Consider the following 20781-nt stretch of genomic DNA (forward strand, 5'->3'; position numbering starts at 1 on the left):
TTTTTTAAAAACAAACGATTCAAGTTTGCTTGAACAATCGCTATTCAAGGACTGTATATAGACTAATTCTTTTTAAAATGAGTGTTCAATACTTGCATATTATATGATTATAAACATCATTTATCTCTCTATATATAAGGGTTAATGAGACAAGAGAAATGAAATTCTTTGTTTTAAATACAACACGTTAAAGGCCATTTAAAATGTCACATTAGCAAGTGTGCAAATGTGATTACGGAATCACGGATGATAACATTCTTTTCATTATAAAGATAATATTGAATAGATAGCACCAGAAAAGTAATAAAAATAAAATTTTAGTAAGAGTATAATAAATGACATAAATATGCTTGCGTCTTTCGCAAAGAAATTAAATAGGACTTTTCTTTAGACGTTGGTGGTGAGTTCAGTGGCCGTGTGGCTACCTCTCCATCGCACCCTTCGATGACTAAAAATGCGCCAGCGCGTTCGCCCTTGGTAGTTGTTGGTAGTACCAATGATCAGTCCACGGCTTGACGCAGGCGGTTTTTTCATTCGTGGTGAACAACGTGATACGTAGCGTCATTGACGCCGAAAACATCTACCCAAGTTTTAAAAAGCTTAAAGAGAGAAATAAAAAAAGAGATTATAAAAAAGAAAAATGCTTATTGCAAACGTCTAGAGTAAACGGTGTGCAAACGTAACTGACGTGAAGATTCTTGATGAGAAAGAGACCGAGCTGATGCGAGAGAGAGAGAGACTGAGCTGAAGGAGCTGATGAGAGAAACAAACCGAACTAATGAGAGAGAAACCGAGCTGATTAGAGAGAAAGAATTCATTTTAAATCTGACGTGGCATGAATGACTGTATATCAGTTGTATCTAACGACTGTATATAGAAGAACTGTATAAAAAAAGATGATATGAGATGAGTTGAAATATTCTCACAATCCAAATGACCCTTAAGTTATATACTCGATCGTTACAAATTTGCATATTTCATAGTGGCATGCATCGAGATTTAGAAATATGTAGTGCTATTGTGCCTCCAGTTTTTACTGCCTAGCTTGCTCGTTAGTACAAAAAAAATACACACATTCATTAGTGATAATTTTTTAAATATTAAAAATAAATAAATAAAATATATTAATCATCAAATCCAAAAGACAAGCTATTTTCCTTTAGAAAATATGGCTGCAGCAAAAAAATAAAAGGTGACGCTGACAGTATACGTGGCATCTAAAAATAACCACATATGGACGCATCAACAATTAATGAAAAATACTTATTCTATTAAAATTTTTTAGCGCATGTCTATTTGCGAATCGGTGTGAAGGGTGTGTCTACGTAGGACTTGTAATTATAATTATTCATCTTTTATGATATGGTATATGCTTTTTTCTTTTTCTTTTTCTAATCATGATATGGTATAATGCTAATTGGTCATCTTTTATGCCACATATATGAATATAATTTCATCGCATCTAATTATTTGCCGTGTTATAATTTTATTGAGTTTACTTTATATTGACATCAAATTCAATAACCAAATCTATTTGAGAGAAAAAAAAATATGAGAAATAATATTTATAGTATTATGATATGCAAGTATTGTACATTTTTTTTTGAAAAACATATTTTTTTAATAGTGAACTCAATCTTTTTTCAAAGAGTACGCATGGTTTCTAATTCTAAAATTATATCTAGCATTACTCATTTTACTTACAAACTGATATAATTTTTATGTAATCTGTCAAATCTGTTTTACAATAAAAGTAACTCTACAATTTGATAAATCACATCAAACCACATTAATTTGTTAGATTACTTATGTGTAATAACTTTGTGGCTAGAATATTTCTTTATAGATAATGAGTTTTACATATTAGCTTGATAATACAATAACCGTTACTTTTTATATTGTTATGGAAAAGTCTTTTAAGAAAATAAATTTATATAAAAGAAAGAAAAATTTTATTTACAAATTGATAAATAATATATATATATATATATGTACATTTAAGTAAAGTGTTATCATTCATTTATAAAAAAAATTTACATCCATGACCAGATACATGTAGGGATATCCTCGTATCAACCACTACCTCATAAATCAATTAGTACATTTGAAGTTCCATCAGTATACTATTTTCTTTTGTGACTGGTATGGTTTTCACTACTGCTGATATTTTTTTACAAATAAACGTCTAAGAGATAACACTCTGCCTAAGCATAGACTCAACCTCACCATTCATAGAAAGAATGACTCAATCTCTACAGATAAATGTCCAAGATACGAACTCTTTTTGTTTTTTTTACTAAACTATAAGGAAAACAATAAGGAAAGCAGTAAGATAGATGTGAAAAATGACAGATTACAGTTTAGACCAACTCTAATAGATTTCAAAATTTGTGATGGCGCTTGAAGGCAAAAAGTTTGTCTCTTTCCAGCCACAAAAGTCATATTTGAAAGATCTGATGTGGCGATTTCAACAATCCAACGCGTGTGGTGAGAAAAATTGTAGGAAAGGGTGGCACATGAGAACCACGTACAGTTGTGAGCGGCGTGTGTGGACCACGCGCGGTGATAAAATCACCACTATCCTCCAAACAATTTGCAGCTTGGTCTTCTTGTGCTGTACGTATATCTCGAAAGTTGTTGAAAAATTGTAAATCTATCTTTTTCGTTTTTAAAGGAAATAAAATAAATTAAGAAAATAGAAACTATTTTGATAGACAAAGTAAATAGATGAAAAAATGAGGGCAAAATAGGGGTGATAAACGGTCCGATCCGGTCCGGTCCGTCGGTCCGGTCCGGTCCACATTTTAGATGACCAAAATTTTTCTGTCTGATCCACGGTCTAAGATTTTTCCAGACTGGACCGGACCGAATGAAAAATAAAATAAAAAATATATATTTTATATATAATAATTATACAATTAACAATATAAATTTTTAAATATATTATTTAACACTTGTTAATATTTTATGAATTAACTAATATATAATATCAATTAGTTAATTATATAATAATTATATAAATTAATAATATAATTTTTATCTAATTTATTATTAATCGAAAAAATAATAGATCAGATCGGATCATTTGCAACCCTAAGACAGAAAGAGGCCTCGAAAATTGGAAGCTTTTTAAGAGAGAGAGAGGGAAATAATATATTTAATAAATTATTAATATGTCATAATTTAATTTAATTATTCTTTTAAAGTTTAAATATTAGAATGGGCTTAAAAAATAGAATCACTAAAGAAAAATAATTAGGTGGGCTGCTGCATGTTCAAGGCTTCAACCAGTAATTTTATTCCTTCCCATTTCCATTGCGCCTCCACAGCACTGCATCCCAGGCAACGGAGAGAGCTACAGAGACAGATAAAAGCCGTACAAAGCATCATCACGTCCAAAGCCAAGAAAACAGCCGGAGATAGCTTTAGCTAAAACGAGATGTGGCGGTGCGTTTCTCGAGGGCTTCGCTTCCCTTATTCGGCCTCTTACAAGAGATCTCTCCCCAATGATTCTCTCAGATCTCACATTTCACGCTTTTTCTCCACTGAATCGGTGCGATATCTCTCCCCCTCTTGCACGTCGAATGATTAATCTTAGGGTTAATGCTCTTCTCGATCTCCGATTCCCCTTTCATAGCCTTTTGCGATACTTGAGCTATGTTTTACGTTCTTTACCTGATTGATTTTCCCTTCTCATGGACACACTTGGAATTTGTTTGGATTCTGATCGATACTTGTGATTAGTTTCGTGATGGCGTCGTTGTACTTGATTTTTTTCAAAAAGCATTTACCCATCTGCCTCTTGCTCACGCATGGATTTTTGTTTTTGTCTACTTTTTTCTCCGAGTGGTTGCCGAGCACTTGTAGGAAATGAGAGAATCTAAGCTTATTCATCTCTGATGCTCCACTGTTAGGAGCTCCAAGCAGCATCAATATTTATTGAAACGAGTCCAACACAGCTAGCTGGCTCGGTTGAATTTTTCTCTTTTGAGTTTTCGTTATCTAATCCCTCTCCACTGCTTTAAGCTGACGCAGCTGCGATTTTTCTTTTTTTATAATTTAGTGTATTTATTTTATAATTATTTTAGTTGTTTGAACATTCTATTGGTGCATTTTTTTTTATATGTTTTTCAATGCGGGGGTTCACTTTTGCTTTTTTGGCTATAATGCGGTTGCAAGTGGTTTTAACACATCCCTTTTGCTTGTGGCAGACGGGGGGACGCTCCGCATACACTGTGGTTGATCATTCATATGACGCGATTGTTGTAGGAGCTGGTGGTGCTGGGCTTAGAGCAGCAATAGGGCTTTCGGAGCATGGATTCAATACAGCCTGCATTACAAAGCTCTTCCCAACTCGTTCGCACACTGTTGCTGCGCAGGTATGAGATACTAGAACTAAGATTTGTGTATGTGATCCTGTATTATGCTGCTAGTTTCTTCCAGTTCTTGGATGTTCTAAATTTATTCATGGTATAATGATATTTGCTCTGTCTTTGCTTCAGATATGATTTTCAGCGTGAGGTTGTCATTCTCAGTAGAGCTGTTGTAGGAATATTTTCATTGACATGTATGCACTGGGAGGTTGTTTGCATTGTTCTTGTAAATAATAAATAGCACATTGTTGCCAATATGATCGTGTCTTTGATTTTTAATGACCTGCTGATGATTATAAATTCTTACTTCAGGTCATGTGTAAACCAAGTCGTAGCCTGTACTGGTCAACCAAAAGCCTTTTCAATGACTCTGCTTTCACACTGATTTTTATATCCCTATTGGAAATATGGAGTGCTCAGTTTGCAGTTGATCTTCTTCTTCTTCTTTTTTTTTTTTTTGTTATGTCGGAGAATCTCTCCAAGGCAGGGCCCTTCGGACCCATCCCTGCAGAGTAAACCTCGGTCCCGTGCACCGCATTCTCAGAAGTTTCCCTACACGGAACTGGTTAATTCTAGGGGGGTGAGATTCAGACGGTCCGGACCGGCCATTTTTGGACCGGACCGAATTGGTCCGGTCCAAATTATATAAGACCGAATGAATTCGGTCCGGTCCCCGGTCCAAGAGTTTTTCACCCCGGACCGGATCGAATAAAAATTAAAAAAAATATATAAGTATATTTTATTATTTATATAAATAATTGTATATAATTAATTATTAATATATCACAATATTACATAAGTATTATATTCTTTAATGTATAACTATAATTTAGTACTAGTATATATTAATATATTAACATATTATAAGAGTTATAGTATATGTATAAATTTATAATAGTATTAGTATAGTTAACTTAATATGTTAGTATTAAATCACTATAACTACATAGAGTATTATTTAATATAGAATTAGTAGTGTATTACCAATTTATCACTAACATATAGTATATTAGTAATACTACTAGTATAGTTTTTAGTTATAGTATTGGTACTAAGTCTATAACTATATATATTTAGATCAATGTATTATTATATTCTTTAATGTATAACTATAATATATAATGCTAGTATATGTTAATAATTGTACAATTTATTATGTAATTTTCATTTAATAAGTCACTTAATTTTAATTTAGTATTTTAAATAAATTTTTTTTATTAATTAAATTTTTTTTTTTTTAAAAAAAAAGGAGGTTGGACCGAACAGACCGACCGAACTGGACCGGTCCTTAGGCTGTTCGTTCTTGTCCAGGGCGGGAAAACCCTGGATCGAATAGGTCCGGTCCGGTCCACAAAACCTCCCGGGACCGGACCAGACCAAACTCACCCCTAGTTAAATCGTCTGCTTTTTACCAGGAGGTGTGGCCCCAAATGATTATTTGCACCCATGAGGTGTTGAACCTTGAACCTTGAAGGGAGTAATACCTTAAGACCAAGACTTTCACCACTTGGGCCAACCCCTTGGGGTTAGTTTGCAGTTGATCTTATGCACTTGTTGGGATAAACTAATTGATAACTTTTTTTCATGTAATTGATTTGGGCCACTATAATTCAATTCTTTGGTTTCCTTTCCTATATTTGGGGCTTTCTGGACTGATGTTTGACAATTATGAATTATTCATTCTTCTTCACCAATTATGGCTGTGAATGGATCTTTTCTTTTTTATTATTTTATTATTTTTATGTTTATTTTTAATGTAAGTGAATCGCTTGGATCCTTTGCTTAACTATAATCTTTCAATTCTGTATAGGGCGGTATAAATGCTGCATTGGGCAACATGACCGAAGATGACTGGAGGTGGCACATGTATGACACAGTCAAGGGAAGCGATTGGCTTGGTATGTTTCTGGTTGTACAGACAGTCATTAATTTTATTTGCAGTGTTCTTAGATCAAGCAAATTACTGTCTTTTTATGAATCACAATGACGATCAGAAGCCTGTTGTGCTTGTATTGATTTCTTTCACATTTTGTTTTGAGTGTCTTTCCACATCTAGGTACCCTTTTCGGTAATATAAATTCCCAGTGCCATGCCTGTATTTTCCTGTTAGTGTTATGGTGCTTGCTCTATGTAATGGGGTGTTTACCTTGAAGAACCCAAAATGTTTTATGTAAGGAAGCCATATAAATTGTACAGAATGGTTGAGCTCTCACTGCTAATGGTGACACATGGTCTCTTGCACTGACACGGCCATTGCAATACTTATATCAACTATTTGCCCATCCTTGTTTGTTGTATTTTTAACACGAAAGGGCGTTGTGTATCATGTAGGTGATCAGGATGCAATTCAATACATGTGTAGGGAGGCACCGAAAGCAGTAATTGAGCTGGAGAATTATGGATTACCATTTTCTCGAACTGAAGATGGAAAAATATATCAGCGTGCATTTGGTGGTCAAAGCCTTGATTTTGGAAAAGGTACGTTGATGCAGCCATCTTTTTTTTTTTTTTTTTAATGTCTTTCTCATGGAGCGTGTTTAAGATTGTCTAAATTTGGGTTCTTTTGTTTTTATATCATTATAGGTGGACAGGCGTATCGTTGTGCATGTGCTGCTGACCGGACTGGACATGCTTTATTACATACTCTATATGGCCAGGCTATGAAACATAATACCCAATTCTTTGTGGAATATTTTGCTTTGGATCTATTAATGAACAGTGATGGTAAGTTGCAGCATAATAGTTTTGGTTTTGCTTCCTGGTTGATAATGCAGCATAATCATCTAGCTAGCTTTTATGTTATTTCTTCTAATATCTTCGTGTCTTGTGGTTTCAAAAGTGTTGCCACTGTCCCATTCCTTGTAGCTGCATCTACTGCAAACTGTTCTCATTCCTATAGTCACAATATACATACGTTTTCTTGTAACATACCCATGCTCTAGTTTAGGGAAGATTCGTTAGTTGAGATTATTTGATATTGCCTGAGGATGACATGCATCAGTACTTTGTTTGGTCTTTGCATGTCAATGGGTCTTAAGATGTTGTCACTGTGTTTGCCAAGGTGATATGTTCAGCTGCATATACTGTCAGGAATTACTCCCTTTCTTAAAAAGGGAAAGGGAAAAGAAGGGCAATGCACTCATAGGAACTCAGATGATAGAGGAGCTTTGTTCATTGTATGGGGAGGTTTGTTTGATTCTTGATTGTTGATGTTGGATATCCAGGTAGCTGCCAAGGAGTAATCGCCTTAAATATGGAGGATGGAACATTGCATCGATTCCAAGCTGCTTCTACAATTCTGGCTACAGGGGTACTATAATCATTGATACTTTTTTCTTTCCTGTGTATTTGTTAATGAAATGTTTATTTCAGTTAAGCAAAAATATTTTTATACGTCATGCTTTTCTCAGGGTTATGGTAGAACATACTTTTCTGCAACCTCAGCTCATACATGTACCGGAGATGGCAATGCCATGGTTGCACGTGCTGGGCTTCCACTTGAGGTTTGTTGTTACTCCTCAATCTTCAACCTCTTTGTTTACTTGTCTTCTTATTCCTTATATGTATCCATTTTTCCTCTGTTGATTATATTCCTCCTACAGGATTTAGAGTTTGTGCAGTTTCACCCGACGGGTATATATGGTGCCGGTTGCCTTATCACCGAAGGTTGGTAATTATCAAGTAATCCTGGAGATCCGGGATTGCTTTTGGTTGCATGCTGTGTAGTTTTCTTGTCAGTTTTTATGATTTTAACTACAGTATTCTTGGTTAAATGTAATCAATGATCTTTCTTAAACTATTTTTTGCATTTTTATTTGCAAATTGTAGGATCTCGTGGTGAAGGTGGTATTCTTAGGAACAGTGAAGGTGAGCGTTTTATGGAACGTTATGCCCCAACAGCAAAAGATCTTGCATCAAGAGATGTTGTTTCCAGGTCCATGACTATGGAAATTCGGGAGGGTCGTGGTGTAGGTATGACAGGCTCCTAGATTTATGTTTTTCATCCTTGTGCCATTTTTTCTCCATGTGGGATATATACATAATGTCCAAGTGTGAGTGCATGTGTGCTGTGTATACACTGTGCACTCAGACATAATTTTTAGAAAAATTCTACTCATCATCCTCCCACCACACACTATACATAGTTTTTTTATTCTTTTCTCTTACCAAATATGTGGTGTATGGATGATGAGTAGAAGAACTCAATTAGTTTAGGAAGAATAAAACTAATTAAAATAAAATAAAATAAAAAAATAAGTGTGGTGTGTGGGGATGATGAGTAGCAAAACTCAATTTTTATGCAATGGTTTAGGTTTTGAAGGAAACCTAACTGATAAGGAATAAGTACCAGCTCAGTTCTAAAATGTCTACAAGTTGTTTCGTGTTTCCTTGTAACTGTTATTCTAAATTTCTACAGGACCTTTGAAGGACCATATCTATCTCCACTTGAATCACTTGCCCCCTGAAGTACTTAAGGAGAGACTTCCTGGTATCTCTGAAACTGCTGCCATATTTGCTGGCGTTGATGTAACAAAGGAACCCATTCCTGTTTTACCTACGGTGCACTATAACATGGGAGGAGTTCCCACTAATCACCATGGCGAGGTATAATTTAGATCAAGAACACCATCTTAAGATCTTATAATAAGGAGCCTACCCTCCTTAAAAGCTGTGTATTTCTCTATCCCAAGCACAATCCAAGCCATAACAAACAAAATAAGCACTGGTGTAACAAATTATTTCAAGGCCCCAATCCTTTCCACTTTCACCTTTACATTTCTTTGTTTATAAAGAATAAATAGTTTTTTTTTTGTTAAGTGTAAAAAATATATAAATAAAATGGATCATATGAAATTTAAATCTAGCGACTTAAGAGGTTAATTTTAATGCTTAAAATCTGTTACTAATAAACAGTGTCTATTGCTTGATGATATTTGTGGTTCCTCTTCAATTATAAATTGTCCTAGAGCCTAGTTCTTCTATGAATGTCTTATTGTTTCTTATTGGTATGCCTTTTGTTTCTCAGGTAGTTACTATTAAAGGTGATGACCCAGATGCAGTAGTTCCTGGATTGATGGCTGCTGGAGAGGCAGCATGTGCATCAGTTCATGGTGCCAATCGACTTGGTGCAAATTCTCTTCTTGACATTGTTGTTTTTGGACGAGCATGTGCAAATAGAGTTGCGGAGATTCAGAGACCAGGCTAGTTTGTTTTTATGTTACTTTGGAGAGTTAATTATGACATTAGCATGAGGAACCTTTTCTTAGTAAGTAATATAAGCACAAGAAACTAAAGATGCCTCCACTTGAAATCTTATAGGGGAGAAACAAAAACCTTTGGAGAAGGATGCTGGTGAGAAGACTATTGCATGGCTGGACAAAATAAGGAATTCAAATGGCTCAATACCAACTTCACAAATTCGGTTGAATATGCAACGGATAATGCAAAGTAATGCAGCTGTGTTTCGCACACAGGAAACATTAGAAGAAGGTATTTTTTGCAAGTTGCAGTTTCAGTGTTTTTATGCTTCTTAGCTGGAAGTCTGAACTTGAAACCCAATCCAACAGGAACTAAGGGCCCGTTTGTTTTCAGAGATAAGATGAGATGAGATGAGTTGAGATTAAAGTTAAAAAGTTGAATAAAATATTGTTAAAATATATTTTTTAATATTATTGTTGTTTTGGGATTTGAAAAAGTTGAATTGTTTATTTTATTTTGTGTGGGGATTTGAGAAAGTTGTAATGATGAGGTGAGATGAGATGAGATGAGATGAGATTTTTTTGGAAAACAAACAAGGCCTAAGTTTTCCGTGCACAGATATTTACATGGATTCGGAAACCAATAATACTATTAAACCTTTGAATCAGCTAATAATGAGTATCCTTACCATTGCCTTCTCTCTCTCTCTCTCTGTTGTCTCTGCAGGCTGCCAATTGATTGACAAGGCATGGGGGAGCTTTCACGATGTTAAATTGAAGGATCGGAGTTTGATATGGTAATTTGTGGAGATAAGGATCTTCATGATCAACATTTTGCATGCAAATTTAATCATTTATTTGTAAGCTTATTCTAAAATTTTGGCAGGAACTCTGACTTGATAGAGACTATTGAGTTGGAAAACCTTTTGATAAATGCTTGTATCACAATGCATTCTGCTGAAGCCAGGAAAGAGAGCAGAGGAGCACATGCTCGTGAAGATTTTCCGGTTTGTCACTTTTCTTCTCAACTTAATTGTTTTTATTTAGTGTTGATTTTCTGTATAATGAATTATGTTTCTCTTCTTGTGCAGAAACGAGATGATGAGAGCTGGATGAAACACACGATGGGGTAAGTTATCAATCCTGAAAGAATGTTGTTGATTTGAGATCAAGGATATATTGATTGTTATTGTTGCAGTAGAATTGGACATAAGAGTGTTGTCATATGGTGTGGTGTCACAGTTCAGTCTCTTGGACAGAGTTCCATTGAATAACTAACACATGTATACTTGGTGTGAAACGTGATTTGGTGGTTTATTCTTATAGTGGAGGGATGATACCCCACCTTTTGGCATCTTTATCCTCCCAAAATTGGGATGATTTGACGGGAAGGGAGAATGCCTAAATTGAACTTCTTGCAGTAAACCTAGAGTGCCCTCAACTGATGGTCAATCAATTATAGTGATTGTAAATTTGTAATTAGCCTCTCGTCTTTTCCCTTTTAAACATCCAAACATGAGGAGAGAAATTATATACCCTTTCCTGCCGTCAACTTCCAAACTTCTGTTACTGGAATGACAAAGCCAAACAAGAAAGCCTCAAATGAATCGAATCATTCCGCGTCAATATTCTCACTGCTTATGCATCACATTATTTCCTTTTATAAAAACAACTGAAACAATGATCAAATATTTTTGAATTACGTATTTGAGTATAATATCAAATTACTACTTATTGAGAATATAATTATCATTACTATTTATTTATTCAGTCTGCTTCGAATTTTTCTGTCATCTGAATTGTATATATTTTGGTTTGCAGGTATTGGGAGAATGAGAAGGTCCGGCTAGAGTACAGGCCGGTTCACCTTAACACATTAGATGATGAGATCGAGTCATTCCCGCCTAAAGCTCGTGTATATTGATACATTGGCTCCAAAAATCTGCAAGGATGGTGTTTCTTTACAAGCATAAGCATAACTCCCCCAAGATAAAGAGTGGGTGAATAAAATTGTTGTAGGTGGTAACAGCATCTTGACAATAATTGTGCATTAAAGGGAAAGGATATGGATCCATCTCAAGCAGAATCCGATTTGCATCTGCATCAGAGAATGATGGTTGGTTATGTATTTTATTTATTGTAAGTTGAATAATTAATTGTATGCTTTGAAGAGCAACGCAGGATTCATAGATATGACAAGCTGGTTTATAACTTGGGATGTTTTTTAGCTGAGAGCCTACAACATGTTATCGCCATTTGGACTTTTAAGAGCCGTCTTGGGCTTCGAGTGATAAATAAATATTTCTATTATTCTATATATAATTTTGTTTTTATTTATATCATCTTTGAATAATTTTATATAATATATTCTCAATTTTTCTTTTAAAAAATGAAAAATAAAAAATAAAAGATGATCCAAGAATGTTCGAAGTGTTGCATTTTATAACATATAACATTACTTCATGTCTTATTACTACCTATGATTTGTCTAATATCTTGAAGGAAACGATGTCGTGTCGATCCTCTCTCTCTCTCATTTGTCTTGGAGGTATGGTTAATGGTTCAACTTGTGAATGATGTTGGACATCATATATTCAATCCCTTGACTAAATAATCTGTATTATGAATCAGGGTGCTGATTATGTATGTACACTCCCTGGGATCAATAGTAGGTCCCTCCCAAGACTTAGTTATTATATAGTTTTTGTTTGTTTCGATAAATATAAGAATCAATTTTAATTTTAATTCTAATTCGTATGTAACATAATATAACGTGGAAGAAGTACCTTATCGTTACCAAACAGGGTGGTGCTCTGTAATGGATGTATAGTCAATGTGGCGTTAGCAAACAGATGGGCCGTTTTTTAGGCCCCACGCACACCCAACAACCGGAAAATAGAAAAACCTTTTGCAACATAAAGAAGGGATGGATGGAAGATCAATCGTCCAAGGAAATAAAACGATAAGAGTGTAACACATTTTTGAAGAAGTTGTCACTTATCAATCTAAAACTATCCACAACAAGAAAAGTTAAAAAAAGTTAAATCAAGAATTTATCACTCGCAAATTTCATCGTATTAAATCTAGAATAGTCCGAACCACTTGTTTGGTCAGTTTCAGTCCTCCATTTGAGAGACAAATGGGTTTTGGTCCGGTCCCGAGGTGGGGCTTTTTCACTCCGGATCGACCGAACTACAAAGATATATTTTTAAATATTTTTTTATATATAGTAATTATATAAATAAATTATGTAATTTTCATATAACTTATGCCTATTGACAATATAAAATGTTAAATATATAATTATTAATTAACTAATATCATAACTAATATATAATTATCAATTTTGATAATTTGAACAATTTTTTTTAGGTTATTTTTAAGTAAAAAATGTGCAAATAAAATTAAATAGTTGTATTATTTAAAATTATAAATATTGTGTACTTTTTTATATACTAATAGGCCAAAAATATACATTGCAGACTTTTTTGTATATTTTAAGAATAATGGATTTTTTTGTATGATTGGGTCCCCATTTGAAAGTGGCCCAGACTGATAGCTAACGATCCAATCCGATCCACTAGAAGTGATCGGTTCGGTTCGGACTAGATTGATTTACACCCCTAATATTACATTGTCCAAAAATTAAATTTAAAATTATAGTGATTGGCACGTGAATATGTAAAATCACTTTTTATAGATTTGGTGAGGATGAAGTAATTCTCTTAACAAAATTACAAACATCACAATCATGGGGCAGACAAATACCAGTCAGCTATGGCAAAGTGGGGCCTAGGTATGTTTGAAAAAATTAATGTTGTATGATTTAAAGTGCAAATTATGGTCGTGGATGAGTGACTAATTGGTGAGTACAATCTTTGGTGTAAAATATATGGAAATGGTAGAATTATAGAGAGGAAGTCATGAGTAGCTTATTCAGATTGTCAAAGGTACAGTGTTCTCCACTAACATGTACCCAACGTGTTTCTCTATCCTCACTCCAATTAAAAGCCACTTGTGTCGCCTACTTGCTTCTGCCCTTCTGTATACTACGTTACCTTTGTTCTTTTAATTTTAATTTTTTTTTTTCAAAAAAGCAGTCTTTCGATCAATCAAGCCACCACTTCATTGCAAGTTTGAATGAATTAAAAAATTAAAAAATTAAAAAAATAAAAATCACCATTGCGTCATCATTTACAAAGGAAGATTTAAATAATTGCTTAACATTTTGTTTTAACTTGAAAATATTATAATGGCTTTGATCATATTTGGATTGATTATTCTCTTTCTTTATTTTAAAGTTTTTCATCCTTAATCCTTTGTGATAGATTTTAGGTAGTTTATATGTTTTCTGGACAGTTACTTAAAATATATTATACGTCTCGTTTGGATAGTGAAATGAGATTAGATGATTTTAAATGAGTTGAATAAAATATTATTAAAATATTATTTTTTAATATTATTATTATTTTGAGCTTTAAAAAAATTGAATTGTTTATTATATTTTATATGAAAATTTGAAAAAATTATAATGATAAGATGAGATGAGATGATTTCTGTATCCAAACGAGCTTTAACAGATATAATTCAAAATGATAAATTCAAAATGAAATATAACATAAATAATATATTATATTTAGTAATTCCTTAAATTGTGACAAATAATATATTATCATTAATCTAATTACTTTGTCTTTCTTGACGTTATATGTCAGTTGAAACTAGATTTTATAAATAATTTTAGGTTTGAAAGGTAAAATATTCCTCTAAATACAGTACAGGACTCCCAAAAAATTCAAAATTATTGGGGAAAGTATTTACTTTCCATTATCCAATAGTTCTGTACTTTGCCATCAAAGTATAAGATTTTAGGGTTACGATACCCATACTACCCTTTTACTATATGTTTACTATCTAAACCTACGTGACTTTATTTTAGGGCTGAGCACCGATTGGTTCGGAGTCGGAGGGCCCATCCTCCGACTCCGACTCCGACTTTGTCGGAGGTCGAATCCGACCTCCGACTCCGACTCCGCGAGTTACATAATCCGCTCCGACTCCGACTCCGACTTGTCGGAGCGAAGTCAGAGCAGAGTCGGCGAGAGAGGGGCTCTGCGAGAGGGCCGTGCGAGGGAGACGCTGCACGAGAGAGGGGTTGCGCGAGAGAGGGGTTCTGCGAGAGAGGGGTTCTGCGAGAGGGCTGCGCAAGGGACGGGCTTCGCGAGAGGGAGGAGTTTTGCGAGAGGGAGGAGTTGTGCGAGAGAGTTGCGCCGGCTGTGGCGCCGCGCGAGAGAGAGGGCGACTGGCGAGAGAGCCAAGAGGGCTGCGGCGCTGCGAGAGAGAGAGGGTGCGAGTTCGAAGTTGGAAACTTGGAACCCGTAGGCTGCACTGCAGACCTAAATTCAATACCCTCCCAGGTATCCAACGGCGCCGTTTTTGCTGTAATGAATAGGTTTTTTTTTAAAAAAAAAAAAATTTATAATGAATAGTTACTATAGTAATATACTAATATACATTATATACTAATTAATATGAATCTATTTTATATTATATATATATATGAAGATTCATAAAAAAAATATATGATATATATTATTATATATGAATATTAGTTATACTAATAGTTATATTAGTATTAGACTATTAGTTATTATTAATACTATATATTATACTAATAGTGATATTAATACTATATAATATATATAGTTATAGTTATAGTCATTTAGTATAACTATATTAGTATAAGTTATAGTGATTTAGTATAATTATGATACTACAAGTTATAACTATAGTCTATATTAGTATTAGAATTAGTTGTAGTGATTAGAATAATTATATATTAATATTTGCTATAATGATTTTAATTTAGTATAACTATATAATAGTATTAGTATATTAGTATTAGTATTAATATTAGTTATACTAGTAGTGATATTAGTTATACTAATAGTTATATTAGTATTAGACTATTAGTTATTATTAATACTATATATTATACTAATAGTGATATTAATACTATATAATATATATAGTTATAGTTATAGTCATTTAGTATAACTATATTAGTATAAGTTATAGTGATTTAGTATAATTATGATACTACAAGTTATAACTATAGTCTATATTAGTATTAGAATTAGTTGTAGTGATTAGAATAACTATATATTAGTATTTGCTATAATGATTTTAATTTAGTATAACTATATAATAGTATTAGTATATTAGTATTAGTATTAATATTAGTTATACTAGTTATATTAGTATTAGACTATTAGTTATTATTAATACTATATATTATACTAATAGTGATATTAATACTATATAATATATATAGTTATAGTTATAGTCATTTAGTATAACTATATTAGTATAAGTTATAGTGATTTAGTATAATTATGATACTACAAGTTATAACTATAGTCTATATTAGTATTAGTACTTGCTATAATGATTTTAATTTAGTATAACTATATAATAGTATTAGTATATTAGTATTAGTATTAATATTAGTTATACTAGTAGTGATATTAGTTATACTAGTAGTGATATTATTAATTTAGTATAACTATATAATAGTATTAGTATATTAGTATTATACTGACTATATTGACTGTATTGTATTAGTACACTTAATGTCTAATACTAGTATATCACTATAGTTAATAACTTAATAGTATCATATAGTAATATAGTATTAGTAATTGATACTACATTAATTTATATAGTCATTTATATATAGGCTTAAAGTGGTTTACTAATTTATATATAGTAATTAATACTATTAGACTATTAGTAATTTATATGAATAATACTTTAGTTATTATACATTAGTATTATATGTTATTATAAATTTATAGATTAGTGTTTATACATTAGTATTACAATATTATATGTCGATGTCATTATTCATCTTAGTGTTTATAGTATATTATATATACATTAGTTATTAGTATTATATGCTATTATATTTATATATTAGTAATTTAGTGTTACATGGTAGTAATATTGTAAATTTGTAATAGTATGATATTTACATATAGTCATATACTAAACTATTATTAGTCAATTTAGTCTATATATTATAGTATAAATATATTATTTAACTAGTATATTATTGAGTTTAACTAACTATATAAGATATAGTTGTATAAAATTTAAATAATTAATATATAGAAAAACACATATTTTATAAAATATGTATAAAATCGGAGGCGGAGGCGGAGTCGGAGGGCGACGTCGGAGGCGGATTCGGAGGCAGAGGCGGAGGCGCAGGCGGAGGCGGAGGATCGGAGTCGGATCGGAGCGGAGTTGGATCTTCAATGGATCTGACTCCGACTCCGACTTCCAAGAAGAAAAAACCTCCGACTCCGACTCCGACAAGTCGGAGCCGGAGCGGAATCGGAGCAGAGCCGGAGCGGAGCCGGATTCGGAGTCGGATTGTCGGATTTTTGCTCAGCCCTACTTTATTTCTTTTTACCTTCAGCTCTACCTTCTGCCCTTCTGTGATGGAGAGGAGGCTCCGTCTGGTTCACGATGGAGATGAGAGGTGTGAAAATGTAGGATCTGAGATTGTAGTTTTGAGTCTTAAAATTGTAGTTTTGAGTTCTAAAAGAAAAATAAAACTGATAGAGAGATTTGAATCTCAGAAGGAGAGAAGGAACTAAGAGATATGTTCTTAAAGTTAAGAGATTTGAATCTCTGATAGTCGGACATAAAACTTATGACATAAGGCAAAGCAGAAGGGCAGAAGACAGAACAGAAGAAGAAGAAAAAATAAAACCACGTAAGCTTAGGTAGTAAACAAGAAGTAGTGAGATAGTAAGGGTATCATTACCCAAGATTTTAACACTTCCCACTCTAAAATATGAAAATGGACACATTATACCAATTAATAATAAGAAATTAACAAATAAAACTTTTCCTCCAATTCTAGATTAAAAAAAAAAAAGAAGAAGTGGTGTCGCACAATTTTAATAGATTATATAAATTATAAGCTATCAACTTTGACATTTTGGAGTTTAAAATCATGTAAAAATATTGATAATTTAATAATAATGGTTATTGATTCATATTTCTATGTTATCCAAAACAAGTTGCATTATTTATTTATTTTTTCCTTTTTTTTTTCTTTTTGTGTGTGTGAATATATATATATATATATATATTATTAGTGGATAAGACATGAAAATCAAGAATATTGACAACAGCCAGAAGACATAGCAAGTTAAATCAAGAATATTACTCCTATAAAATGATACGCAGCTGCTGTACAGATATGACAATAGATTTGTTAAGATACGTTCGAGTGTAATTAGTTCATAATAATAATGCCTTATCTCAAACTCTATTACTCCAAATCTAATTATGGGTGGATGAATTGTTTTTGGGCAATGCTAGTCATTCATGTATATGGACCCCTCACTTCCACAATATTAAATTAATGTTTTTTTAACACTAAATTAAATTAATTACTGTTCACATTAGGGTTCCGTACGTGTATACAATACAGACCCCTTTTTCAAATAATTTCTTCTTATTTTTGGTGGCCCAAACCAACTTTTATCCCACCTCTAATCTACTTGCCTCATGACCCTGTCGAGAGATATAAATTGTGTTTTTTAATATGCAATATATATCCTTTTATATCTAAAAATAAAAATAAAAAATAAAAATCCTATATCCAAATAGAAGAAAGACACAAAAAGAAATATCGGTTCCGTTTGCGAGTTGAGTTGAGTTGAGTTGAATTTTTTATGAATAATAATGATTTGAGATGATGAAGTGAGTTTTGTAAAGTCCACTTAAAATGAATTTAGATATTCAGATGAGTTTAAATATATTTACAGAAAGTTGAAAAAAGTTGTGGACCTTGTGCATAAAGAAGTTTTGAGTTAAAACTTAAAATGAATTCAATGATTTGAAATTTGAATATTTAGATGTTAAACTTAACTTAAAATTAGACTGAACTGAATTTATATGTATTAAATCTAAATTCCAAACCAACCTAATAGGTGGACAAAAAAAATATGACAGCAGAGTAATATGATCTATATTAAATAGAAAACGAATTTTTTTACCATGTTCAAGAAAACATTGAAAGCATGGTTCTCTCTCCATTTCGAAGGATCGACTATGTAACATTATATTATTGGTCATTGTCATTAATGCTTTAATGTTCAACTGAATTTCATTACTTCTCTGATCTCAGGTACCGTCCATGTCTTCCATGCATACCATACCATACATACATGAATATATGTGCATCTTTTCCTCCAGGTGGGTTTTTACCTTTTGGTTTTGGCCCTAAATTAGATAGGTGATGTAAAAATACAAGCTGCTCATAATTTTTAACAAAACTGTATTGGATAATCCTAAATATCTAGCCGATAGTGGTATGATTCGTGAATTGATCAAGACTAAAATCTCTTTTTAAAATGTAGTTTTTTCAGTTATTTAATTTTTGATATCCTTTATACTAAAGTATAAGATAAGAAGAATTTCACATACCTAATTCTCATCCCACTATGATTGCGTAATATTACTCATCTACCTTTAATTTTTTTTAAAATAAAAATATTGAATAATATAAGAATCTCACGTTTTACCTATTGGAATGAAAATATAGTATTTAACATTATTTTTTTTACAGAACTTTAGAACTTCTATTATTTTATTTCATCGTAATTTTGATAATTTTATAGTGCGCATTACTATAAAAAATAAGTATTTGTGACGGATTATTATGACGAAAACAACTATTTAGGATAAAAATATACTCATTTTGACATAGAATAATTATTTTCATTAAAAATAGTTAGTCACTAATAATCAATTTTCTTGTAGCGTACACACTTTAAACCCTACCTTTTGGCCTATAATTGAACAAGTTTAATTAGTTGACGCTCCTCGGAACTCATAGCTGCTGGCTTATGATCACCTTCAAGAACTAAACAAAAAGAGGCAGGGATTAAAGAAACAGTGGCCCTTGAACAAAAGGGAATTGCATGGGGGAGGGTTTCTTTTTGTTAGCAGTGGAGATGGAGAGGTTTTTGGATGCCAATAACTAGGAACCATGCTTGCTAAAGAAGTGTGGAAAGAAGATTAAGGAAGAGAAAAAAAAAAAAAGGGTTAAGGATTTGGTTTCAGTGGTGGGGCTTTCAGTATGTAGAAGATAAGCTACGAATGGATTGCTTTGATTTCGTGTCTTATCATCCAACCAGTGACGGCGGATTAAGACGTCCGCTTTTGCAAAAGAAAAATACTAATAATAAAGAGGTTATATAAAAATAATTTTATAATGCATGCTGTACTACTACTTATTAGTCAAAGGTTTTTTTTTTATTTTTTAATCAACATAATTCAGCCTCCAATTATCTTTTTATATATATATTTTTTTTCTCTGGACAAAATTAAATGAAAAAAATGATTTATTAACATGTTAAACATATTAGTGATGTAAAGATTTTTCAAATTAATTGATATAATTTTTTTATTGAATTGATTTTACAACAAATTGTGTGCTTATTATATTAATACACTGATTTGTAGATAGTTTCAGTCTAAGAGGCCAAAAAGAACTCATATTTTACAACATTATTTTATACCCAAAAAATAAAAACCCATAGATTGGGTTAGATGATGAGGTGATTTCAGATAATTTGAGTTGATTTATAAATAATAATATTTTATTAATCTAATTGAGATGTGTTTAAATGTAAATTAGTTGATATATATATTTAAATATATGAAATATATTGAGACGAGTTGAATTTTCTTTTATAAAAAATTAACAAAATAGAAGGTTCCATCAATAAATAGTTTGAGATATATTGAGATCACTCAACCAACTAAATATAGCCTTAATGATATTATGAAGTTCAATTTAATATGGGTGCACACGTAATTCTTTATTAGAAATAATGGAATAAATATTTTACATTTTATAAAAGGCATTAAGAAAATAAATTTTTATAAATTTAAGATACGCAAGTCTCGTAAAAATTATTTGAAAAAAGAGTATAGCGTACATAAAAAAATTCAATTTTTGATGATGAATTCCACTTTCATTCAAACAATCTAACTGATTTACGTATCTTAAATTAATATATAATATTAGTCGATAGTATATTATATAAATAAGTAAAGGAGAAAAGAATAACTAGAAAATATCATGGTAGGGTCTCATGATCTAGAGGTTGCGAGTTGACTCG

The 20781-nt window shown here is 32.2% G+C and overlaps 1 protein-coding gene across 1 annotated transcript; it reads left to right on the forward strand.

Annotated features, from left to right (window-relative positions):
* Nucleotides 1–3240: 3240 nt before the first annotated feature.
* LOC108995347 (succinate dehydrogenase [ubiquinone] flavoprotein subunit 1, mitochondrial) lies at nucleotides 3241–11886 on the forward strand. The gene is made up of 16 exons (XM_018970904.2): nucleotides 3241–3553; nucleotides 4212–4379; nucleotides 6184–6271; nucleotides 6705–6851; nucleotides 6957–7097; nucleotides 7598–7683; nucleotides 7784–7876; nucleotides 7976–8039; nucleotides 8202–8345; nucleotides 8791–8978; nucleotides 9400–9574; nucleotides 9693–9863; nucleotides 10299–10368; nucleotides 10458–10578; nucleotides 10663–10700; nucleotides 11393–11886. The coding sequence occupies exons 1-16, from the start codon at nucleotides 3440–3442 to the stop codon at nucleotides 11493–11495; spliced, it is 1911 nt and encodes a 636-aa protein (XP_018826449.1). The 5' UTR covers nucleotides 3241–3439; the 3' UTR covers nucleotides 11496–11886.
* Nucleotides 11887–20781: the final 8895 nt, after the last annotated feature.

The sequence above is a fragment of the Juglans regia genome, chromosome 7 (genome assembly GCF_001411555.2).
Source record: "Juglans regia cultivar Chandler chromosome 7, Walnut 2.0, whole genome shotgun sequence".
Classification (NCBI taxonomy): domain Eukaryota; kingdom Viridiplantae; phylum Streptophyta; class Magnoliopsida; order Fagales; family Juglandaceae; genus Juglans; species Juglans regia.